The sequence below is a fragment of the Coloeus monedula genome (assembly GCF_965178545.1).
Source record: "Coloeus monedula genome assembly, chromosome: 35".
NCBI classification, from domain to species: Eukaryota; Metazoa; Chordata; class Aves; order Passeriformes; family Corvidae; genus Coloeus; species Coloeus monedula.
In genome coordinates, this window is record NC_138815.1 from 2,666,342 (window position 1) to 2,691,494 (window position 25,153).

Here is a 25,153-nt window from a genome sequence, read left to right on the forward strand (position 1 = left end):
CCTCAGGAGCCTCCTCGGAGGGGTTGGACCCCGGGGAAGCGCTCTGAGGGCACTTCCGCCCGGGAAGGGGCGGGGCCTGAGCCTCGGGAGGGAGCTGCGCATGCGCGGGGTTGTTGTGTGTGACGTCATTTCCGATTCCGGCAGAGGCGCGCGAGCCCCGCGTGGAGAAGCGGCGCGATGAGGCCGGGTAGGAACTGGGACAAACTGGGACAAACTGGGAGGGACTGGGAGGGACTGGGGGGCACTGGGAGGGACTAGAGGGGACTGGGATTTACTGGGATGGGCTGGGAGGGGATTGGGGGCGCTGGGGGAGGAGTGGGAAGGGATTGCGGAGGGACTGGGATGAACTGGGGGAGACTCTAGGAGGGAGTGGGGGGAACTGGGAGCAACTGGGATGGGATCGGGGTGTACTGGGATGGACTGGGAAGGGACTGGGGGTGACTGGGTCATACTGGGGTGGACTGGGAGGGGACTGGGTTATACTGGGATGGACTGGGAGGGGACTGGGTTATACTGGGAGGGATTTGGGAGTGTCTGGGTTATACTGGGATGGACTGGGAGGTGACTGGGTTATACTGGAAAAGGTCTGGGAGGGATTTAGGAGTGTCTGGGTTATACTGGGATGAACTGGGAGGGGACTGGGGGTGAGTGGGTTATACTGGGGGGGCTTTGGGGGTGACTGGGTTATACTGGGATGGACTGGAAGGGGACTGGGAGGTGACTGGGTTATACTGGGAAAGGTCTGGGAGGGATTTGGGGGTGACTGGGTTATACTGGGATGGACTGGGAGGGGACTGGGGGTGACTGGGTTATACTGGGGTGGACTGGGAGGGGACTGGGGGTGACTGGGATGAACTGGGATGGACTGGGAGGTGACTGGGTTATGCTGGGATGGACTGGGAGGGCTTTGGGGGTGACTGGGATGAACTGGGATGGACTGGGAGGTGACTGGGTTATACTGGGAGGGCTTTGGGGGTGACTGGGATGGACTGGGAGGTGACTGGGTTATACTGGGATGGACTAGGAGGGATTTGGGGGTGACTGGGATGAACTGGGATGGACTGGGATGAACTGGGTTATACTGGGAGGGATTTGGGGGTGACTGGGATGGACTGGGAGGGGACTTGGTTATACTGGGATGGACTGGGAGGGGTTTGGGGGTGACTGGGTTATACTGGGATGGACTGGGAGGGCTTTGGGGGTGACTGGGATGAACTGGGATGGACTGGGATGAACTGGGTTATACTGGGAGGGATTTGGGGGTGACTGGGATGGACTGGGAGGGGACTTGGTTATACTGGGATGGACTGGGAGGGGTTTGGGGGTGACTGGGTTATACTGGGACAGACTGGGGCAGGCATTGGAGCCAAACTGGGAGCACTGGGAGCCTCCAGGGGTGCTCCCAGTAGCTCCCAGTTGCTCCCAGTCTGACCAGTTCCCTGCAGGTTTCAGCCCCCGGGGGGGACGCGGCGGCTTCCGGGGCCGAGGTGAGTCCCAGTATAAACCAGTAAAGACCAGTAGCCACCAGTAACGCCCGTACTGGGAGTCCCAGTGCTCTCCCAGTTTGCCCCAGTTACTTCCCAGTATGCCCCCAGTGCCCTCCCAGTAACTCCAGTTCCCCTCCCAGTCCCTCCCAGTCCCTCCCAGTAACCCCAGTTCCCCTCCCAGTCCCTCCCAGTAACCCCAGTTCCCCTCCCAGTGACTCCCAGTAAGTCCAGTCCTGGCCGTACTGGGAGCCCCAGTGCCATCCCAGTATGACCAGTGCTCCCAGTCCTCCCCAATGTCCTCCCAGTCCCTCCCAGTAACCCCAGTTCCCCTCCCAGTCCCCTCCCAGTCCCTCCCAGTAACCCCAGTTCCCATCCCAGTCCCTCCCAGTAACCCCAGTTCTTCTCCCAGTCCCTCCCAGTAACCCCAGTTCCCCTCCCAGTGACTCCCAGTAAGTCCAGTCCTGGCCGTACTGGGAGCCCCAGTGCCATCCCAGTATGACCAGTGCTCCCAGTCCTCCCCAATGTCCTCCCAGTCCCTCCCAGTATAGCCCAGTTTCCCCTCCCAGTGCCCCCCAGTTCCTTCCCAGTGCCCCCCAGTTCCTTCCCAGTGTATCCCAGTTTGCCTCCGAGTCTCTCCCAGTATAACCCAGTCCCTCCCAGTTCCCCCCAGTCCTGCCCCAGTTCTCTCTCAGTTGCTCCCAGTTGCTCCCAGTCCCCTCCCAGTTCTCCCCTGTCCCTCCCAGTAACCCCAGTTACCCTCCCAGTCACTCCCAGTCCTCCCCAATCCCCTCCCAGTCCCTCCCAGTGGCTCCCAGTTCCCTCCCAGTCCCACCCAGTTCAATCCCAACCCCTCCCAACCCCTTCCAATCCCCTCCCAGTCCCTCCCAGTATAACCCACTCCCTCCCAGTCCATCCCTGTTCCCTCCAATCCCCTCCCAATCCTCTCCCAGTGGCTCCCAGTTCCCTCCCAGTTCCCTCTCAGTCCCTCCCAGTCCCTCCCAGCTTAATCCCAGTCCCTCCCAATCCTCTCCCAGTTCATCCCAGTTCCCCCAATCCCCTCCCAATCCCCTCCCAGTCCTTCCCAGTGGCTCCCAGTTCAATCCCAGTTCAATGCCAGTTCAATCCCAGTCCCTCCCAATCCCCTCCCAATCCTGTCCCAGTCCCTCCCAGTGGCTCCCAGTTCCCTCCCATCCCCTCCCAGTCCCTCCCAGTGACTCCCAGTCGCTCCCAATCCCCTCCCAGTTCAATCCCAGTCCCTCCCAGTTCAATCCCAGTCCCTCCCAGTTCCCCCCAATCCCCTCCCAGTTCCCTCGCAGTTCAATCCCAGTCCCTCCCAATCCTCTCCCAGTGGCTCCCAGTTCCCTCCCAATCCCCTCCCAGTCTGTCCCAATCCCCTCCCAGTGCCTCCCAGTATAACCCAGTCCCTCCCAGTCCATCCCAGTTCCCCCCAATCCCCTCCCAGTTCCCTCCCAGTATAACCCAGTCCCTCCCAGTATAACCCAGTTTCCCCCCCGCAGGTTCCGGTTTCCCGCCCCGCGGAGGGGGCGTGGCCCGCGGAGGGGGCGTGGCCCGCGGAGGGGGCGGAGCCCGCGGGGGGCCCCGGGGGCGGGGCCGAGGCCGAGGGGGCGGGGCCAGGGGCGGGGCCCGCGGCGGCTTCAAAGGCGGGAAGAAAGTGACGGTGGAGCCGCATCGGCACGAGGGTAACTGGGCAAACTGGGAGGGACTGGGGGGGACTGGGAGGGACTGGGAGGGGATTGGGGGGGACTGGGAGGGGATTGGGAGGGACTGGGAGGGACTGGGAGGGACTGGGTTATACTGGGAGGCACTGGGAGGGGATTGGGAGGGACTGGGAGGGGATTGGGAGGGGACTGGGAGGGGATTGGGAGGGACTGGGAGGGACTGGGAGGGACTGGGTTATACTGGGAGGCACTGGGAGGGGATTGGGAGGGACTGGGATTGAACTGGGAGGGGAACTGGGGTGGGTGTGGGCCCCAGGGTATCTCAGGTCCCCCCCAGGTCCCCCGAGGTGTCCCCAAAGTGTCCCCAGATGTCCCCAAAGTGTCCCCAGGTGTCCCCAAAGTGTCCCCAGGTGTCCCCAAAGTGTCCCCAAAGTGTCCCCAGGTGTCCCCCAGGTCCCCCAGGTGTCCCCAAAGTGTCCCCAGGTCCCCTCAGGTGTCCCCAGGTGTCCCCCAGATGTCCCCAAAGTGTCCCCCTCAGGGGTCTCCAGATGTCCCCCAGGTCCCTCTCAGATGTCCCCAGGTGTCCCCAAAGTGTCCCTCAGGTGTCCCCAGGTGTCCCCAGATGTCCCCAGTTCCCCTCAGGTGTCCCCAAGGTGTCCCCAAAATGTTCCCAAAGTGTCCCCAAAGTGTCCTCAGGTCCCCCCCAGGTGTCCCCAAAGTGTCCCCAGATGTCCCCAAAATGTCCCTAAAGTGTCCCCAGGTCCCTGAGGTGTCCCCAGGTGTCCCCAGTTCCCCTCAGGTGTCCCCAAGGTGTCCCCAGGTGTCTCCAAAGTGTCCCCAGATGTCCCCAGGTGTCCCCAAGGTGTCCCCAGGTGTCCCCAGCTGTCCCCAAAATGTCCCCAAAGTGTCCCCAAAGTGTCCCTCAGGTGTCCTCAGGTCCCTCAGGTGTCCCCAAAGTGTCCCCAGGTCCCCTCAGGTGTCCCCAAGGTGTCCCCAGCTGTCCCCAGCTGTCCCCAAAATGTCCCCAAAGTGTCCCCAAAGTGTCCCTCAGGTGTCCTCAGGTCCCTCAGGTGTCCTCAGGTCCCTCAGGTGTCCCCAAAGTGTCCCCAAAATGTCCCCAAAGTGTCCCTCAGGTGTCCCCCAGGTCCCCTCAGGTGTCCCCAAAGTGTCCCCAGGTCCCCTCAGGTGTCCCCAAAGTGTCCTCAGGTCCCCCCCAGGTGTCCCCAAAGTGTCCCCAGGTCCCCTCAGGTGTCCCCAGGTGTCCCCAGCTGTCCCCAAAATGTCCCCAAGGTGTCCCCAGGTGTCCCCAGCTGTCCCCAAAGTGTCCCCAAAGTGTCCCTCAGGTGTCCTCAGGTGTCCCCAAAGTGTCCCCAAAATGTCCCCAAAGTGTCCCCAAAGTGTCCCTCAGGTGTCCTCAGGTCCCTCAGGTGTCCCCAAAGTGTCCCCAGCTGTCCCCAGCTGTCCCCAAAATGTCCCCAAAGTGTCCCCAGGTGTCCCCCAGGTCCCTCAGGTGTCCCCAGATGTCCCCAGGTCCCCTCAGGTGTCCCCAAAATGTCCCCAAAGTGTCCCCAGGTGTCCCCAAAGTGTCCCCTCCCCCCCAGGTGTGTTCATCTGCCGCGGCCGCGAGGACGCGCTGGTGACGCGGAACCTGGTCCCGGGGGAGTCGGTGTACGGCGAGAAACGGATCAGTGTCGAGGTACTGGGAGCGACTGGGATGTACTGGGAGCGACTGGGATGTACTGGGAGCGACTGGGAGGAAAAAACCCGGCGGGTTTAGGGCGAAAAACGGGGATTTTAGGAGTAAAAATGGGGATTTGGTGGATGAAAAGGGCACTGGGAGGGACTGGGTTGTACTGGGAGGGACTGGGTTGTACTGGGAGGGGACTGGGTTGTACTGGGAGGGACTGGATTATACTGGGAGCAACTGGGAGGAAAAAACCCGGCGGGTTTAGGGCGAAAAACGGGGATTTTAGGGGTAAAAATGGGGATTTGGTGGATGAAAAGGGCACTGGGAGAGACTGGGTTGTACTGGGAGGGACTGGGTTGTACTGGGAGGGGACTGGGTTGTACTGGGAGGGACTGGATTATACTGGGAGCAACTGGGAGGAAAAAACCCGGCGGGTTTAGGGCGAAAAACGGGGATTTTAGGGGTAAAAATGGGGATTTGGTGGATGAAAAGGGCACTGGGAGAGACTGGGTTATACTGGGAAGCACTGGGTTGTACTGGGAGGGGACTGGGTTGTACTGGGAGGGACTGGGTTATACTGGGAGCAACTGGGAGGAAAAAACCCGGCGGGTTTAGGGCGAAAAACGGGGATTTTAGGAGTAAAAATGGGGATTTGGTGGATGAAAAGGGCACTGGGAGGGACTGGGTTGTACTGGGAGGGGACTGGGTTATACTGGGAGCGACTGGGATGTACTGGGAGCAACTGGGAGGAAAAAACTAGGCAGTTTTAGGGCGAAAAGCGGGGATTTTAGGAATAAAAATGGGGATTTGGTGGATGAAAAGGGCGCTGGGAGGGACTGGGTGTACTGGGAGGGACTGGGTTGTACTGGGAGGGACTGGGTTGTACTGGGAGGGGACTGGGTTATACTGGGAGGGGACTGGGTTGTACTGGGAGGGACTGGATTATACTGGGAGCAACTGGGAGGAAAAAACCCGGCGGGTTTAGGGCGAAAAACGGGGATTTTAGGAGTAAAAATGGGGATTTGGTGGATGAAAAGGGCACTGGGAGAGACTGGGTTGTACTGGGAGGGGACTGGGTTGTACTGGGAGGGGACTGGGTTGTACTAGGAGGGGACTGGGTTATACTGGGAGGGACTGGGATGTACTGGGAGCAACTGGGATGTACTGGGAGCGACTGGGAGGAAAAAACCCGGCGGGTTTAGGGCGAAAAACGGGGATTTTAGGGGTAAAAATGGGGATTTGGTGGATGAAAAGGGCACTGGGAGGGACTGGGTTATACTGGGAGGGACTGGGTTGTACTGGGAGAGACTGGGAGCAACTGGGTTATACTGGGAGGGAAAAACCCGGTGGTTTTAGGGTGAAAAATGGGAGTTTTAGGAGTAAAAATGTTACTGGATCGTACTGGTTCATACTGGTTCGTACTGGTTCATACTGGTTTGTACCGGTTCGTACTGGTCTGTACTGGTTTGTAGTGGTTCATGCTGGTTTGTACTGGTTTGTACTGGTGTGTACTGGTTCATATTAGTTCATACGGGTTCACACTGGTTCATGCTGGTTCATACTGGTTTGTACTGGTTTCCAGGATGGGAATATCTCAGGGGTTCAGGCCCTTACTGGGAGCACTGGGAAGGGGCGCTATGGGGTTTCTGATGTTCATACTGGTTCATACTGGTCTGTACTGGTTTGTATTGGTCCATAGTGGTCCATACTGGTTCATACTGGTCCATACTGGTTCATACTGGTTTCAGGATGGCGACGCCTCGGTGGAGTACTGGGCATGGAACCCTTCAGGGGTTCAGGCCCTTACTGGGAGCACTGGGAAGGGGCTGTATGGGGTCACTGATGTCTATACTGGTTCATACTGGTTTGTACTGGTGTGTACTGGTGTGTACTGGTGTGTACTGGTCCATACTGGTTTATACTGGTCCCAGGACAGCGATGCCTCGGTGGAGTGCCGGGCGTGGAACCCTTCAGGGGTTCAGGCCCTTACTGGGAGTACTGGGAAGGGGCTGAATGGGGTTTCTGCTGTTTATATTGCTCTGTACTGGTTTGAACTGGTTTGTGCTGGTTCCTACTGGTTCATACTGGTCTCTACTGGTTCGTACTGGTTCATACTGGTTCATACTGGTCTATACTGGTCCCAGGATGGCGACACTTTGGTGGAGTACCGCGCCTGGAACCCTTCAGGGGTTCAGGCCCTTACTGGGAGCACTGGGAAGGGGCTGTATGGGGTCACTGATGTCTATACTGGTTCATACTGGTGTGTACTGGTGTGTACTGGTGTGTACTGGTCCATACTGGTTTATACTGGTCCCAGGACAGCGATGCCTCGGTGGAGTACTGGGCGTGGAACCCTTCAGGGGTTCAGGTCCTTACTGGGAGCACTGGGAAGGGGCTGTATGGGGTCACTGATGTTTATACTGGTTCATACTGGTGTGTACTGGTGTGTACTGGTTCCTACTGGTCCATACTGGTTTATACTGGTTTCAGGATGGCGACGCCTCGGTGGAGTGCCGGGCGTGGAACCCTTCAGGGGTTCAGGCCCTTACTGGGAGCACTGGGAAGGGGCTGAATGGGGTTTCTGCTGTTTATATTGCTCTGTACTGGTTTGTACTGGTTTGTACTGCTTCCTACTGGTTCCTACTGGTTCATACTGGTTCATACTGGTTCCTACTGGTTCCAGAATGGCGACGCCTCGGTGGAGTGCCGGGCGTGGAACCCTTCAGGGGTTCAGGTCCTTACTGGGAGCACTGGGAAGGGGCTGAATGGGTTTTCTGCTGTTTATATTGGTCCGTACTGGTTTGTAGTGGTGTATACTGGTTCCTACTGGTTCATACTGGTTTATACTGGTTCCAGGACGGCGACGCCTCGGTGGAGTACCGCGCCTGGAACCCGTTCCGCTCCAAGCTGGCCGCCGCCATCCTGGGGGGCATCGACCGCATCCACATCTGCCCGGGGGCGCGGGTGCTCTACCTGGGGGCAGCGTCCGGCACCACCGTCAGCCACGTGTCCGACATCGTGGGCCAGGTCAGCGGGCACCTGGGCACACCTGGGGGCACCTGGGGGCAGCTGGGCACACCTGGGGGCACCTGGGGGCACCTGGGGGGCACCTGGGGGCAGCTGGGCACACCTGGGGGCACCTGGGGGCACCTGGAGACACCTGGGCACACCTGGGGGCAGCTGGGGTGCACCTGGGGGGCACCTGGGGGCACCTGGGGGCAGCTGGGCACATCTGGGGGGCACCTGGGCACACCTGGGGGGCACCTGGGGATACCTGAGCACACCTGGGCACATCTGGGGGCACCTGGGCACACCTGGGGGCACCTGGGCACACCTGGGGATACCTGAGCACACCTGGGCACATCTGGGGGGCACCTGGAGACACCTGGGGGCACCTGGGGTACCTGGGCACACCTGGGGCACACCTGAGGGTACCTGGGCACACCTGGGCACATCTGGGATACACCTGGGGGCACCTGGGCACACCTGGGGGGCACCTGGGGGCACATCTGGGCACACCTGGGATACACCTGGGGGCACCTGGGGGGCAGCGTCCGGCACCACCGTCAGCCACGTGTCCGACATCGTGGGCCAGGTCAGCGGGCACCTGGGCACACCTGGGGGCACCTGGGCACACCTGGGGGGCACCTGGGCACATCTGGGGGCACCTGGGGGCACCTGGGCACACCTGGGGGCACCTGGGGGCACCTGGGCACACCTGGGGCACACCTGGGCACACCTGGGGCACACCTGGGCACACCTGGGGGTACCTGGCCGTGTCCCCAAGGTCTCACCTGGGCCAAGTGACCCCGATTTGGTGTCCCCAAGGTGCTGGGACCACCCACTGGTGGCTTCTCCAGATGACCTCGGGGTGGCCATTGATGACCTTTGGTGGCCTTTGATGACCTTTGGTGGCCTTTGGTGATCTCTGGTGGCCTTTGGTGACCTCTGGTGGCACCTGGAGGTCCATGATGACATCACCGAGGCGTCCTGAGGTCAAAGGGACCCCGATTTGGTGTCCCCAAGGTGCTGGGACCACCCGGTGGTGGCTTCTCCAGATCTTCTCTAACTGACCTTGGGGTGGACATCGATGACCTTTGGTGGCCTTTGATGACCTCTGGTGACCTTTGGTGACCTCTGGTGGCCTTTGGTGACCTCTGGTGACCTCTGGTGGCACCTGGAGGTCCATGATGACGTCACCAAGGGGTCCTGAGGTCAAAGGGACCCCGATTTGGTGTCCCCAAGGTGCTGGGACCACCCACTGGTGGCTTCTCCAGATGACCTCGGGGTGGCCATTGATGACCTTTGGTGGCCTTTGGTGACCTTTGGTGGCCTTTGGTGACCTCTGGTGGCCTTTGGTGACCTCTGGTGGCCTCTGGTGGCACCTGGAGGTCCATGATGACGTCACCGAGGCGTCCTGAGGTCAAAGGGACCCCGATTTGGTGTCCCCAAGGTGCTGGGAGCACCCACTGGTGGCTTCTCCAGATGATCTCGGGGTGGCCATTGATGACCTTTGGTGGCCTTTCATGACCTTTGGTGGCCTTTGATGACCTTTGGTGGCCTTTGGTGACCTTTGGTGGCCTTTGGTGATCTCTGGTGGCCTCTGGTGGTACCTGGAGGTCCATGATGACGTCACCGAGGCATCCTGAGGTCAAAGGGACCCCGATTTGGTGTCCCCAAGGTGCTGGGAGCACCCACTGGTGGCTTCTCCAGATGACCTCAGGGTGGCCATTGATGACCTTTGGTGGCCTTTCATGACCTTTGGTGGCCTTTGGTGACCTCTGGTGGCCTTTGGTGACCTCTGGTGACCTCTGGTGGCACCTGGAGGTCCATGATGACGTCACCGAGGCATCCTGAGGTCAAAGGGACCCCGATTTGGTGTCCCCAAGGTGCTGGGACCACCCACTGGTGGCTTCTCCAGATGACCTCGGGGTGGCCATTGATGACCTTTGGTGGCCTTTCATGACCTTTGGTGGCCTTTGGTGACCTCTGGTGATCTCTGGTGGCCTCTGGTGGCACCTGGAGGTCCATGATGACGTCACCGAGGCATCCTGAGGTCAAAGGGACCCCGATTTGGTGTCCCCAAGGTGCTGGGAGCACCCACTGGTGGCTTCTCCAGATGACCTCGGGGTGGCCATTGATGACCTTTGGTGGCCTTTGATGACCTCTGGTGGCCTTTGGTGACCTCTGGTGGCACCTGGAGGTCCATGATGACGTCACCGAGGCATCCTGAGGTCAAAGGGACCCCGATTTGGTGTCCCCAAGGTGCTGGGAGCACCCACTGGTGGCTTCTCCAGATGTCCTCGGGGTGGCCATTGATGACCTTTGGTGGCCTTTGATGACCTTTGGTGGCCTTTGGTGACCTCTGGTGACCTTTGGTGGCCTTTGGTGACCTCTGGTGACCCCTTGATGACCCCGCGCTGTCCCCAGGAGGGCGTGGTCTACGCCGTGGAGTTCTCGCACCGCTCGGGCCGGGATCTTCTCAACGTGGCCAAGAAAAGGACCAACGTGGTGCCGGTCATCGAGGACGCGCGGCACCCCCACAAATACCGCATGCTGATTGGTCGGTGCCGCTCCCAAATCCCGGGCGGGGCTGGGGACGGGGGAGGGGACACCAAAAAACCTCCCGGGGGGGACAACTGGGGACGTTTTGGGGGTGCTGGGAGAAGGTTTGGAGGTTCTGGAGAAGGTTTGGAGGTGCCTGCAGGAGGTTTTGGGGTGTCCCAGGGTGGGGCTTGAGGTGATTTTGGGGTCCTGGAGGAGAATTTTGGGGTTTCCCGAAAATTTGGGAGGTTCTGGAGGAGATTTGGGGTGGTTTGGAGGTTCTGGAGAAGGTCTGGAGGTGTCTCCAGGAGGTTTTGGGGTGTCCCAGGGTGGGGCTTGAGGTGATTTTGGGGTCCTGGAGGAGAATTTTGGGGTCTCCCAAAAACTTGGAGGCTCCTGGGTGGGATTTTGGGGGTCCCCAGGGTGGTTTGGAGGTTCTGGAGAAGGTCTGGAGGTGCCTCCAGGAGGTTTTGGGGTGTCCGAGGGTGGGGCTTGAGGTGATTTTGGGGTCCTGGAGGAGAATTTTGGGGTCTCCCAAAAACTTGGAGGCTCCTGGGTGGGATTTTGGGGGTCCCCAGGGTGGTTTGGAGGTTCTGGAGAAGGTCTGGAGGTGCCTCCAGGAGGTTTTGGGGTATCCCAGGGTGGGGCTTGAGGTGATTTTGGGGTCCTGGAAGGGAATTTTGGGGTCTCCCAAAAATTTTCGGGCTCCTGGGTGGGATTTTGAGGGTCCCCAGGGTGGTTTGGAGGTTCTGGAGAAGGTCTGGAGGTGCCTCCAGGAGGTTTTGGGGTGTCCCAGGGTGGGGTTTGAGGTGATTTTGGGGTCCTGGAGGAGAATTTTGGAGTTTTCCAAAAATTTGGGGGCTCCTGGGTGGGATTTTGGGGCTCTTCGAGGAGGTTTTGGAGGTGGTTTGGAGGTTCTGGAGAAGGTCTGGAGGTGCCTGCAGGAGGTTTTGGGGTGTCCCAGGGTGGGGCTTGAGGTGATTTTGGGGTCCTGGAGGAGAATTTTGGGGTCTCCCAAAAACTTGGAGGCTCCTGGGTGGGATTTTGGGGGTCCCCAGGGTGGTTTGGAGGTTCTGGAGAAGGTCTGGAGGTGCCTCCAGGAGGTTTTGGGGTGTCCCAGGGTGGGGCTTGAGGTGATTTTGGGGTCCTGGAGGAGAATTTTGGGGTCTCCCAAAAACTTGGGGGCTCCTGGGTGGGATTTTGGGGGTCCCCAGGGTTGTTTGGAGGTTCTGGAGAAGGTCTGGAGGTGCCTCAAGGGTGTCCTAGGGGGGGTTTTGGGTGTTCCAGGGTGGGGACCTGAGGTGATTTTGGGGTCTCCTAAAAATTTGGGGGCTCCTAGGTGAGATTTTGGGGGTCCCCAGGGTGGTTTGGAGGTTCTGGAGAAGGTCTGGAGGTGCCTCCAGGAGGTTTTGGGGTGTCCCAGGGTGGGGTTTGAGGTGATTTTGGGGGTCCTGGGGGAGAATTTTGGGGTTTTCCAAAAATTTTGGGGCTCCTGGGTGGGATTTTGGGGCTCCTCGAGGAGGTTTTGGAGGTGGTTTGGAGGTTCTGGAGAAGGTCTAGAGGTGCCTCCAGGAGGTTTTGGGGGGTCCCAGGGTGGGGCTTGAGGTGATTTTGGGGTCCTGGAGGAGAATTTTGGGGTTTCCTGAAAATTTTGGGGCTCCTGGGTGGGATTTTGAGGGTCCCCAGGGTGGTTTGGAGGTTCTGGAGAAGGTCTGGAGGTGCCTCCAGGAGGTTTTGGAGTGTCCCAGGGTGGGGCTTGAGGTGATTTTGGGGTCCTGGAGGAGAATTTTGGGGTTTCTCAAAAATTTGGGAGGTTCTGGAGGAGATTTGGGGTGGTTTGGAGGTGGTTTGGAGGTTCTGGAGAAGGTCTGGAGGTGCCTCCAGGAGGTTTTGGGAAGTCCCAGGGTGGGGCTTGAGGTGATTTTGGAGTCCTGGAGGAGAATTTTGGGGTCTCCCAAAAACTTGGAGGCTCCTGGGTGGGATTTTGGGGGTCCCCAGGGTGGTTTGGAGGTTCTGGAGAAGGTCTGGAGGTGCCTCCAGGAGGTTTTGGGGTGTCCCAGGGTGGGGTTTGAGGTGATTTTGGGGTCCTGGAGGAGAATTTTGGGGTTTCCCAAAAATTTTGGGGTTCTGGATGAGATTTGGGGTGGTTTGGAGGTGGTTTGGAGGTTCTGGAGAAAGTCTGGAGGTGTCTCCAGGAGGTTTTGGGGTGTCCCAGGGTGGGGCTTGAGGTGATTTTGGGGTCCTGGAGGAGAATTTTGGGGTTTTTCAAAAATTTTGGGGCTCCTGGGTGGGATTTTGGGGGTCCCCAGGGTGGTTTGGAGGTTCTGGAGAAGGTCTGGAGGTGCCTCCAGGAGGTTTTGGGGGGTCCCAGGGTGGGGCTTGAGGTGATTTTGGGGTCCTGGAGGAGAATTTTGGGGTTTCCCAAAAATTTGGGAGGTTCTGGAGGAGATTTGGGGTGGTTTGGAGGTGGTTTGGAGGTTCTGGAGAAGGTCTGGAGGTGTCTCCAGGAGGTTTTGGGGTGTCCCAGGGTGGGGCTTGAGGTGATTTTGGGGTCCTGGAGGAGAATTTTGGGGTCTCCCAAAAACTTGGGGGCTCCTGGGTGGGATTTTGGGGGTCCCCAGGGTGGTTTGGAGGTTCTGGAGAAGGTCTGGAGGTGCCTCCAGGAGGTTTTGGGGGGTCCCAGGGTGGGGTTTGAGGTGATTTTGGGGTCCTGGAGGAGAATTTTGGGGTCTCCCAAAAACTTGGAGGCTCCTGGGTGAGATTTTGGGGGTCCCCAGGGTGGTTTGGAGGTTCTGGAGAAGGTCTGGAGGTGCCTGCAGGAGGTTTTGGGGGGTCCCAGGGTGGGGCTTGAGGTGATTTTGGGGTCCTGGAGGAGAATTTTGGGGTTTCCCGAAAATTTGGGAGGTTCTGGAGGAGATTTGGGGTGGTTTGGAGGTGGTTTGGAGGTTCTGGAGAAGGTCTGGAGGTGTCTCCAGGAGGTTTTGGGGTGTCCCAGGGTGGGGCTTGAGGTGATTTTGGGGTCCTGGAGGAGAATTTTGGGGTTTCCTGAAAATTTTGGGGCTCCTGGGTGGGATTTTGAGGGTCCCCAGGGTGGTTTGGAGGTTCTGGAGAAGGTCTGGAGGTGCCTCCAGGAGGTTTTGGGGGGTCCCAGGGTGGGGCTTGAGGTGATTTTGGGGTCCTGGAGGAGAATTTTGGGGTTTTCCAAAAATGTGGGGGCTCCTGGGTGGGATTTTGGGTCAATCCTGCTGGGTTTTCGTGTTCCCGGCTGGAATTTTGGGGTCCTGGAAGGGAATTTTGGGGTCCTGGGTGGGAATTTTGGGGTCCTGGGTGGAATTTTGGGGTCCTGGGTGGGAGTTTTGGGATCCTGGATGGAATTTTGGGTTCCTGGATGGAATTTTGGGGTCCTGGGTGGGAATTTTGGGGTCCTGGGTGGGAATTTTGGGGTTCTGGGTGGGAATTTTGGGGTCCTGGGTGGGAATTTTGGGTTCCTGGAAGGGAATTTTGGGGTTCCTGGGGGGAATTTTGGGGTCCTGGGGGGGAATTTTGGGGTCCTGGGTGGGAATTTTGGGGTTCTGAAAGGGAATTTTGGGGTCCTGGGTGGGAATTTTGGGGTTCTGGAAGGGAATTTTGGGGTCCTGGGTGGGAATTTTGGGTTCCTGGATGGAATTTTGGGGTCCTGGGTGGGAATTTTGGGGTCCTGGGTGGGAATTTTGGGGGAATTTTGGGGGTTTTTTGGGGCTGGAATTCTGGGTTAATTCCAGGTTAGTCCCAGGTTAATCCCAGGCTGATTCCAAGTTAATTTTGGGTTAGTTCTGGGTTAATCCCGGGTTAATTCTGGGTTTATTCCAGGTTAGTTCTGGTTTAATCCCAGGTTAATCCTGGGTTAATTTTGGGCTGATCCTGGGTTAATCCTGGGCTGATCCCAGGTTAATCCCAGGTTAATCCTGGGCTGATCCCGAGTTAATCCCGGGTTAATCCCGGGTTGATTCCGAGTTAATTCTGGGTTAGTTCTGGTTTAATCCCAGGTTAATTCTGGGTTAATTTTGGGCTGATCCCGGGTTAATTCCGAGTTGATCCCGGGTTAATCCCAGGTTAATTTTGGGCTGATCCCGAGTTAATCCCGAGTTCATCCCGGGTTAATCCCGGCCTAACCCTCCCCCAGGCATGGTGGACGTGATCTTCGCGGACGTTGGATTTGGGGGGAATTTCGGGTTCCTGGTGGGAATTTTGGGGGAATTTGGGGGTTTTTTGGGCCGAGTTCATCCCGAGTTGATCCCAGGTTAATCCCGGGTTAATCCCGAGTTAATCCCGGGTTGATCCCGAGTTAATCCCGGCCTAACCCCCCCCAGGCATGGTGGACGTGATCTTCGCGGACGTTGGATTTGGGGGGAATTTCGGGTTCCTGGTGGGAATTTTGGGGGAATTTGGGGTTTTTTTGGGCCGAGTTAATCCCGGGTTCATCCCAGGTTAATCCCGGGTTAATCCCGAGTTAATCCCGGGTTGATCCCGAGTTAATCCCGGCCTAACCCTCCCCCAGGCATGGTGGACGTGATCTTCGCGGACGTGGCGCAGCCGGACCAGACGCGAATCGTGGCGCTCAACGCCCACCACTTCCTGCGCCGCGGGGGGCACTTCCTCATCTCCATCAAGGTGCGCACCAGTACGGACCAGTATAAACCAGTATAAACCAGTACGGACCAGTATAAACTAGTATGGAGCAGTACAAACCAGTATAGACCAGTATAAACCAGTACGGACCAGTATAAACCAGTAGGGACCGGTATAAACTAGTATGGACCGCTACAAACCAGTACGGACCGGTATAAACTACAATGGACCGGTACAAACCAGTATAAACCAGTACGGACCAGTATAAACCAGTAGGGACCGCTATAAACTAGTATGGAGCGGTACAAACCAGTATAGACTAGTACAGACCAGTATAAACCAGTATGGACCGGTATAAGCTTGTATGGACCGGTACCAACCAGTATAGACCAGTATAAACCAGTACGGACTGGTATAAGCTAGTATGGACCGGTGCAAACTAGTACGGACCAGTACAGACCAGTATAAACCAGTACGGACTGGTATAAGCTAGTATGGACCGGTACAAACCAGTACGGACCAGTACAGACCGGTACAAACCAGTACGGACCAGTACAGACCAGTATAAACCAGTACGGACCGGTACAAACCAGTACGGACCAGTACAGACCAGTATAAACCAGTACGGACCGGTACAAACCAGTACGGACCAGTACAGACCAGTACAAACCAGTACGGACCGGTATAAACTAGTATGAACTGGTACAAACCAGTATAAACCAGTACGGACTGGTATAAACCAGTATGGACCAGTACAAACCAGTATGGACCAGTACAAACCAGTATAGACCAGTACAGACCACTATAAACCAGTACGGACTGGTATAAACTAGTATGGACTGGTACAAATCTGTATAGGCCAGTACAGACCAGTATAAACCAGTACGGACCGGTATAAACCAGTACGGACCAGTACAGACCAGTATAAACCAGTAGGGACCGGTATAAACTAGTATGGAGCAGTACAAACCAGTATAGACTAGTACAGACCAGTATAAACCAGTATGGACCGGTATAAACCAGTATGGACTGGTATAAGCTAGTATGGACCGCTACAAACCAGTACTGACCAGTATAAACTACAATGGACCGGTATAAACCAGTATAAACCAGTACGGACCAGTATAAACCAGTAGGGACCGCTATAAACTAGTATGGACCAGTACAAACCAATATAAACCAGTAGGGACCGGTATAAACTAATATGGACCGCTACAAACCAGTACGGACCAGTATAGACCAGTACAGACCAGTATAAACCAGTACGGACTGGTATAAACTAGTATGGATCGGTACAAACCAATGTAGACCAGTACAGACCAGTATAAACCAGTACGGACCGGTATAAACCAGTACGGACCAGTACAGACCAGTATAAACCAGTAGGGACCGGTATAAGCTTGTATGGACCGGTACAAACCAGTATAGACCAGTATAAACCAGTATGGACTGGTATAAGCTAGTATGGACCGGTACAAACCAGTACGGACCAGTATAAACCAGTAGGGACCGGTATAAACTAGTATGGAGCAGTACAAACCAGTATAGACCAGTATAAACCAGTACGGATTGGTATAAGCTAGTATGGACCGGTACAAACCAGTACGGACCAGTACAGACCGGTACAAACCAGTACGGACCAGTACAGACCAGTATAAACCAGTACGGACCGGTACAAACCAGTACGGACCAGTACAGACCAGTATAAACCAGTACAGACCGGTACAAACCAGTACGGACCAGTACAGACCAGTACAAACCAGTACGGACCGGTATAAACTAGTATGAACCGGTACAAACCAGTATAGACCAGTATGGACTGGTATAAACCAGTATGGACCAGTACAAACCAGTATAGACCAGTACAGACCAGTATAAACTAGTATGGAGCGGTACAAACCAGTATAAACCAGTATGGACCAGTATAAACCAGTATGGACTGGTATAAGCTAGTATGGACCGCTACAAACCAGTACTGACTAGTATAAACTACAATGGACCGGTATAAACCAGTATAAGCCAGTACGGACCAGTATAAACCAGTATAAACCCGTAGGGACCGCTATAAACTAGTATGGAGCGGTACAAACCAGTATAGACTAGTACAGACCAGTATAAGCCAGTATGGACCGGTATAAGCTTGTATGGACCGGTACAAACCAGTATAGACCAGTATAAACCAGTATGGACCAGTATAAACTAGTATGGACCGCTACAAACCACTACTGACCAGTATAAACTACAATGGACCAGTATAAACCAGTATAAACCAGTACGGACCAGTATAAACCAGTAGGGACCGCTATAAACTAGTATGGAGCAGTACAAACCAGTATAGACTAGTACAGACCAGTATAAACCAGTATGGACCGGTATAAGCTTGTATGGACCGGTACCAACCAGTATAGACCAGTATAAACCAGTATGGACTGGTATAAGCTAGTATGGACCGCTACAAACCAGTATAGATCAGTACAGACCAGTATAAACCAGTACGGACCGGTATAAACTAGTATGGACTGGTACAAACCAGTATAGACCAGTATGGACTGGTATAAACCAGTATGGATCAGTACAAACCAGTATAGACCAGTACAGACCAGTATAAACCAGTACGGACTGGTATAAACTAGTATGGACTGGTACAAATCTGTATCGACCAGTACAGACCAGTATAAACCAGTACGGACCGGTATAAACCAGTACGGACCAGTACAGACTAGTATAAACCAGTAGGGACCGCTATAAACCAGTATGGACTGGTACAAACCAATATAGACCGGTACAGACCAGTATAAACCAGTACGGACCGGTGTAAACTTGTATGGACCAGTACAAATCTGTATAGACCAGTACAGACCAGTACAGACCAGTATAAACCAGTAGGGACCGGTATAAACTAGAATGGACCGGTATAAACCAGTACTGACCAGTACAGACTGGTTTTTAACTGGATTTCAACTGGTTTTGAACTGGTTTGAACTGTTTCTTAACTGGGATTTTACTGGGTTTAATTGGTTTGAATGGGTTTTGAACTGGGATTTTACTGGTTTTAAGTGGTTTTAACTGGTTTTAACTGGTACTTCAGTGGTTTGAACTGGTTTGAACTGGGATTTAACTGGCACTGTACTGGTTTGAACTGGTTTCGAGCTGTTTTTAACTGGTATTTTGGTGGTTTGAAGTGGTTTTTAATGGTTTTTACTGGTTTTAACTGGATTTGAACTGGCTTTAACTGGTTTGAACTGGTTTTGAACTGCGGTTTTACTGGTTTTAACTGGTTTTAAGTGGTTTTAACTGGTACTTCAGTGGTTTGAACTGGGATTTAACTGGGACTGTACTGGTTTGAACTGGTTTTGAGCTGTTTTTAACTGGTATTTCGGTGGTTTTAGCTGGTTTCTAACTGGCGTTTTACTGGTTTTAACTGGATTTGAACTGGTTTTAACTGGATTTGAACTGGTTTTAACTGGATTTGAACTGGTTTGAACTGGTTTGAACTGGTTTTGAACTGTGATTTTACTGGTTTTAAGTGGTTTTAACTGGTATTTAAGTGGTTTGAACTGGTTTTGAACTGGGATTTTACTGGTTTTAACTGGTACTTCAGTGGTTTGAACTGGTTTTGAACTGGTTTGAACTGGTTTTGAGCTGTTTTTAACTGGTATTTCGGTGGTCTTAGCTGGTTTTGAACTGGGGTTTTACTGGTTTTAACTGGATTTGAACTGGCTTTAACTGGTTTGAACTGATTTGAACTGGGATTTAACTGGGACTGTACTGGTTTGAACTGGTTTTGAGCTGTTTTTAACTGGTATTTCGGTGGGTTTCTAACTGGGGTTTTACTGGTTTTAACTAGACTTGAACTGGCTTTAACTGGTTTGAACTGGTTTTGAACTGCGGTTTTACTGGTTTTAAGTGGTTTTAAGTGGTTTTAACTGGTACTTCAGTGGTTTGAACTGGTTTGAACTGGGATTTAACTGGGACTGTACTGGTTTGAACTGGTTTCGAGCTGTTTTTAACTGGTATTTCAGTGGGTTTAGCTGGTTATGAACTGGGGTTTTACTGGTTTTAACTGGTTTTGAACTGGCTGTAACTGGTTTTGAACTGGTTTGAACTGTTTCTTAACGGTGATTTTACTGGCTTTATTTGGTTTGAACTGGGATTTTACTGGTTTTAACTGGTACTTCAGTGGTTGGAACTGGTTTTGAACTGGTTTGAACTGGTTTTGAGCTGTTTTTAACTGGTATTTCGGTGGTCTTAGCTGGTTTCTAACTGGGGTTTTACTGGTTTTAACTGGATTTGAACTGGCTTTAACTGGTTTGGACTGGTTTGAACTGGGATTTAACTGGGACTGTACTGGTTTGAACTGGTTTTGAGCTGTTTTTAACTGGTATTTCGGTGGTTTTATAACTGGGGTTTTACTGGTTTTAACTGGATTTGAACTGGCTTTAACTGGTTTGAACTGGTTTTGAACTGCGGTTTTACTGGTTTTAACTGGTTTTAAGTGGTTTGAACTGGTACTTCAGTGGTTTGAACTGTTTGAACTGGGATTTAACTGGGACTGTACTGGTTTGAACTGGTTTTGAGCTGTTTTTAACCGGTATTTCGGTGGTCTTAGCTGGTTTTAAACTGGGGTTTTACTGGTTTGAACTGGATTTGAACTGGTTTTAACTGGTTTGAACTGGTTGTGAACTGTGATTTTACTGGTTTTAAGTGGTTTTAACTGATATTTAAGTGGTTTGAACTGGTTTTGAACTGGTTTTGAACTGGGATTTTACTGGTTTTAACTGGTACTTCAGTGGTTTGAACTGGTTTTGAACTGGTTTGAACTGGTTTTGAGCTGTTTTTAACTGGTATTTCAGTGGTTTTAGCTGGTTTTGAACTGGGGTTTTACTGGTTTTAACTGGATTTGAACTGGCTTTAACTGGTTTGGACTGTTTCTTAACTGGGATTTAACTGGGACTGTACTGGTTTGAACTGGTTTTGAGCTGGTTTTAACTGGTATTTCGGTGGTTTTAGCTGGTTTCTAACTGGGGTTTTACTGGTTTTAAACTGGGGTTTTACTGGTTTGAACTGGATTTGAACTGGCTTTAACTGGTTTGGACTGGTTTGAACTGGGATTTAACTGGGACTGTACTGGTTTGAACTGGTTTTGAGCTGGTTTTAACTGGTATTTTGGTGGTTTTAACTGGTTTTTAACTGGGGTTTTACTGGTTTTAAACTGGGGTTTTACTGGTTTTAACTGGATTTGAACTGGCTTGAACTGGTTTGAACTGGTTTGAACTGGTTTTGAACTGGTTTGAACTGTTTCTTAACGGTGATTTTACTGGTTTTAATTGGTTTGAACTGGGATTTTACTGGTTTGAACTGGTACTTCAGTGGTTGAACTGGTTTTGAACTGGTTTCGAGCTGTTTTTAACCGGTATTTCAGTGGTTTTAGCTGCTTTTTAACCGGGGTTTTACTGGATTTGAACTGGATTTGAACTGGTTTGAACTGGTTTGAACTGGTTTTGAACTGTGATTTTACTGGTTTTAAGTGGTTTTAACTGATATTTAAGTGGTTTGAACTGGTTTTGAACTGGTTTTAACTGGGATTTAACTGTGACTGTACTGGTTTGAGCTGGTTTTGAGCTGTTTTTAACTGGTATTTCAGTGGTTTTAACTGGTTTTGAACTGGGGTTTTACTGGTTTTAACTGGTTTTGAACTGGCTGTAACTGGTTTTGAACTGGTTTGAACTGTTTCTTAACGGTGATTTTACTGGTTTTAATTGGTTTGAACTGGGATTTTACTGGTTTGAACTGGTACTTCAGTGGTTTGAACTGGTTTTGAACTGGTTTGAACTGGTTTGAACTGGGATTTAACTGGCACTGTACTGGTCTGAACTGGTTTCGAGCTGTTTTTAACCGGTATTTCAGTGGTTTTAGCTGCTTTTTAACCGGGATTTTACTGGTTTGAAGTGGTTTTCACTGGCTTTAAGTGGTACTTCAGTGGTTCGAACTGGTTTGAACTGGTTTGAACTGGTTTTACTGGTTGCCAGGCCAACTGCATCGACTCGACGGCGCCGGCCGAGGCCGTGTTCGCGGGCGAGGTGAAGAAGATGACGGCCGAGAGGATGAAGCCGCAGGAGCAGCTGACCCTGGAGCCCTACGAGAGGGACCACGCCGTGGTGGTCGGCGTCTACCGGTGACTGGGAGCTACTGGGAGGAACTGGGAGCGACTGGGACCAACTGGGAGGGACTGGGAAGGGATTGCGGGAAAAAAAACGGGAGTTTTAGGGGGAAAAGCGGCGATTTTAGGGGTGAAAAAGGGACTTTAGGGGGGAAAAATGGGACTGGGAGGGACTGGGAGGGACTGGGATGGACCGGGAGGGCGCTGGGATATACTGGGATGGACTGGGATGAACTGGGATGAAGTGGGAGTGTACTGGGATATACTGGGACGGCACTGGGATGAACTGGGAGGGACTGGGATATACTGGGATGAACTGGGATGGACTGGGATGTGTACTGGGATATACTGGGATGGAGCAGGAGGGCACTGGGATGAACTGGGAGGGGCTGGGAGGGCACTGGGATGAACTGGCAGGGACTGGGATATACTGGGAGGCACTGGGATGTACTGGGAGTGTACTGGGAGACACTGGGATATACTGGGAGGGACTGGGATGAACTGGGAGGGACTGGGATGTACTGGGATGTACTGGGAGTGCACTGGGATATACTGGGAGTGTACTGGGATGAACTGGGAGGGACTAGGATATACTGGGAGTGTACTGGGATATACTGGGAGTGTGCTGGGATGAACTGGGAGGGACTGGGAGGGTGTTGGGGGTGTAACTGGTCTGTACTGGGATGTACTGGGGGGTGACTGGGATGCACTGGGAGGGCACTGGAGGTGTAACTGGTCCATACTGGGAGGTACTGGGGGGTCACTGGGAGGGCCCTGGAGGTGTAACTGGTCAGTACTGGTCCATACTGGTCTGTACTGGTTCGCACTGGTCCGTATTGGTCCATACTGGTCCGTACTGGTCCGTACTGGTCCGTACTGGTCCGTACTGGTCCGTACTGGTTCGCACTGGTCCGTACTGGTCCGTACTGGTCCGTACTGGTTCGCACTGGTCCGTACTGGTCCGTACTGGTCCGTACTGGTCCGTACTGGTCCGTACTGGTTCGCACTGGTCCGTACTGGTCCGTACTGGTCCGTACTGGTCCGTACTGGTTCGCACTGGTCCGTACTGGTCCGCACTGGTCCGCACTGGTCCGTACTGGTTCGCACTGGTCCGTACTGGTCCGTACTGGTCCGTACTGGTCCTTACTGGTCCGTACTGGTCCGTACTGGTCCGCACTGGTCCGCACTGGTCTGCACTGGTCCGTACTGGTCCGTACTGGTCCGTACTGGTCCGTACTGGTTCGCACTGGTCCGTACTGGTTCGCACTGGTCCGTACTGGTCCGTACTGGTCCGTACTGGTCCGTACTGGTCCGCACTGGTCCGCACTGGTCCGTACTGGTCCGTACTGGTCCGTACTGGTCCGTACTGGTCTGTACTGGTCCGTACTGGTCCGTACTGGTCCGTACTGGTCCGTACTGGTCCGCACTGGTCCGTACTGGTCCGTACTGGTCCGTACTGGTCTGTACTGGTCTGTACTGGTCACTCACTGCCCCTCTCTCCCTCCAGGCCCCCTCCCAAGGAGAAGTGACGTCATCACACCTCCAGCCCACCAGGGGGCGCCAGCATCGGGGGCGTGGCCTAACCCGGAAGTCAACGTCGGTAGTCCGGGAGTGGGCGTGGCCTAACCCGGAAGTGGCCCCGCACTCGGATTTGGGGCGAATTTGGGGCTTTTTGGGGGTGGGGGGAGGGGCCCGGGGGGGATTTTTGGTAATTAAAGACAAACTCGATCAATTGGCGTCGTTAATTAATTAACTCCGGCTTAATGAGTGGGTTGGGGGTGGTTAATGAGGGTTAATTAATAAGATTGCTAATTAATTAATTAAGGGCTATGAACTGCGGGTAATTAACTCGCTTCGGTTAATTGGGGCTAATTGAGGACTGTGAAGGATTAATTAATTCCTGGGCATGCTAATTCCTGGAGTAATTAATTAGTGGCGGAGGTTCTTAATTAATTGGGTTTAATTAATTAGGGGGGCAATTAATTACTGGCGGGGTGAGCAACAGTGGGCATTAATTGGGGTTCATGTATTTAATTAATTAAGCGGGGGTTTAATTAGTTCTGGGCTAATTAAGGGCGGGATTGGGTTTCTAATTAATTTGGGGGCTTAATTAACGACCAGGAGCCGTTAATTAGCTGCCGGCTTAATTGGTGTTTTAATTACTCGGCGATCCTGGGCGTTCATTAAGGGGCAGCTCCAATTAATGAGCGGGGATTAATTCCCAGCTGTTAATGAGGAGGGGAATTAATTACCAGGGCTTAATTAATTCTTGGGGCGATTAATTCGTGTTAATGAATCGCTGTTGTGTTAATTGATCACGGGGGAGGGCCGGTGAGTTAATTAATTAATTAGTTAATTAGTTGATTAATTAACTGGGGGGGTGGGGTTAATTAATTAATTAATTGTTGGGGTGATTAATTAATGGGAGGGGTAATTAGGGGGACATTAAAGCCTCCGGGGGGGGGGGGGGACTGGGAGGAACTGGGAGGGGACTGGGATGAACTGGGAGCAACTGGGAGGGGACTGGGATGAACTGGGAGGGGACTGGGAGCAACTGGGATGAACTGGGAGGGGACTGGGAGGGAACTGGGAGCAACTGGGATGAACTGGGAGGCTACTGGGATGAACTGGGAGGGGACTGGGATGAACTGGGAGGGACTGGGAGCAACTGGGGGATTACTGGGAGGGGACTGGGAGGGAACTGGGAGCAACTGGGATGAACTGGGAGGCTACTGGGATGAACTGGGAGGGGACTGGGATGAACTGGGAGGGACTGGGAGCAACTGGGGGATTACTGGGATGAACTGGGAGGGCACTGGGAGGGGTAACTGGGGGTTACTGGGAGCAACTGGGGGGTTACTGGGATGAGCTGGGAGTGACTGGGAGGGCACTGGGAGGGACTGGGAAGGAACTGGGGGTTACTGGGAGCACTGGGGAGGAACTGGGAGGGAACTGGGAGCACTGGGGGGTTACTGGGAGGGAAATGGGGGTTACTGGGATGAACTGGGAGGGAACTGGGAGCACTGGGAGGGGTTACTGGGAGGAACTGGGAGGGGACTGGGATGGACTGGGAGGGACTGGGATGGACTGGGATGAACAGAGAGCAACTGGGGGGTTACTGGGATGAACTGGGAGGGTGCTGGGGGATGAACTGGGAGTTACTGGGATGAACTGGGAGGGAACTGGGAGCAACTGGGAGGAACTGGAAGCACTATGGGGTTAATGGGAGGGAAGCGGGGGTTACTGGGATGGACTGGGAGCAACTGGGAGGGAACTGGGAGCACTAGGAGGGGTTACTGGGATGAACTGGGAGCGACTGGGAGGGGTCTGGGAGGAACTGGGAGCACTGGGAGGGGTTACTGGGATGAACTGGGAGCAACTGGGAGAGGATTGGGATGAACTGGGGGGTTACTGGGATCAACTGGGAGCAACTGGGAGGGGTAACTGGGGGTTACTGGGAGCAACTGGGAGGGGACTGGGATGAGCTGGGAGGGCACTGGGGCGTGAACTGGGAGCACTGGGAGGGACTGGGAAGGAACCGGGGGTTACTGGGAGCAACTGGGAGGGAACTGGGAGCACTGGGGGGTTACTGGGAGGGAAATGGGGGTTACTGGGATGAACTGGGAGGGAACTGGGAGCACTGGGAGGGGTTACTGGGAGGAACTGGGAGGGGACTGGGATGGACTGGGAGGAACTGGGATGGACTGGGATGAACTGGGAGCAACTGGAGGGTTACTGGGATGAACTGGGAGGGTGCTGGGGGGGTGAACTGGGAGTTACTGGGATGAACTGGGAGCAACTGGGAGGGACTGGGAAGGAACCAGGGGTTACTGGGAGCACTGGGAGGGGTTACTGGTCTGAACTGGTCTGAACTGGGATGAACTGGGATGAACTGGGAGGCTCCCAGTTTAATGGGCCCCGAAGGTGCTGACTCAGCCCGGCCCCTCCCAGTCCCTCCCAGTTTGGGACTGGAGCCAACTGGGATTGT

At 54.2% G+C, this 25,153-nt stretch overlaps 1 protein-coding gene across 1 annotated transcript; it reads left to right on the forward strand.

Annotated features, from left to right (window-relative positions):
- Nucleotides 1-164: 164 nt before the first annotated feature.
- FBL (fibrillarin) lies at nt 165-22,826 on the forward strand. Its single transcript, XM_082299921.1, has 9 exons — nt 165-187; nt 1,446-1,487; nt 3,005-3,187; nt 4,768-4,862; nt 7,710-7,880; nt 10,284-10,416; nt 14,935-15,047; nt 21,035-21,180; nt 22,673-22,826. Exons 1-9 carry the CDS (start codon nt 178-180, stop codon nt 22,692-22,694), a joined length of 915 nt encoding a protein of 304 aa, XP_082156047.1. The 5' UTR covers nt 165-177; the 3' UTR covers nt 22,695-22,826.
- The last annotated feature ends 2,327 nt before the right edge of the window (nt 22,827-25,153 follow it).

Bases quoted from the DNA above. Each gene is read 5' to 3' on its own strand.
- FBL (XM_082299921.1), top strand. The intron at 3,188-4,767 runs GTAACTGGGCAA...CCTCCCCCCCAG, and splicing joins GGAGCCGCATCGGCACGAGG to GTGTGTTCATCTGCCGCGGC. The intron at 4,863-7,709 runs GTACTGGGAGCG...TACTGGTTCCAG, and splicing joins AGAAACGGATCAGTGTCGAG to GACGGCGACGCCTCGGTGGA.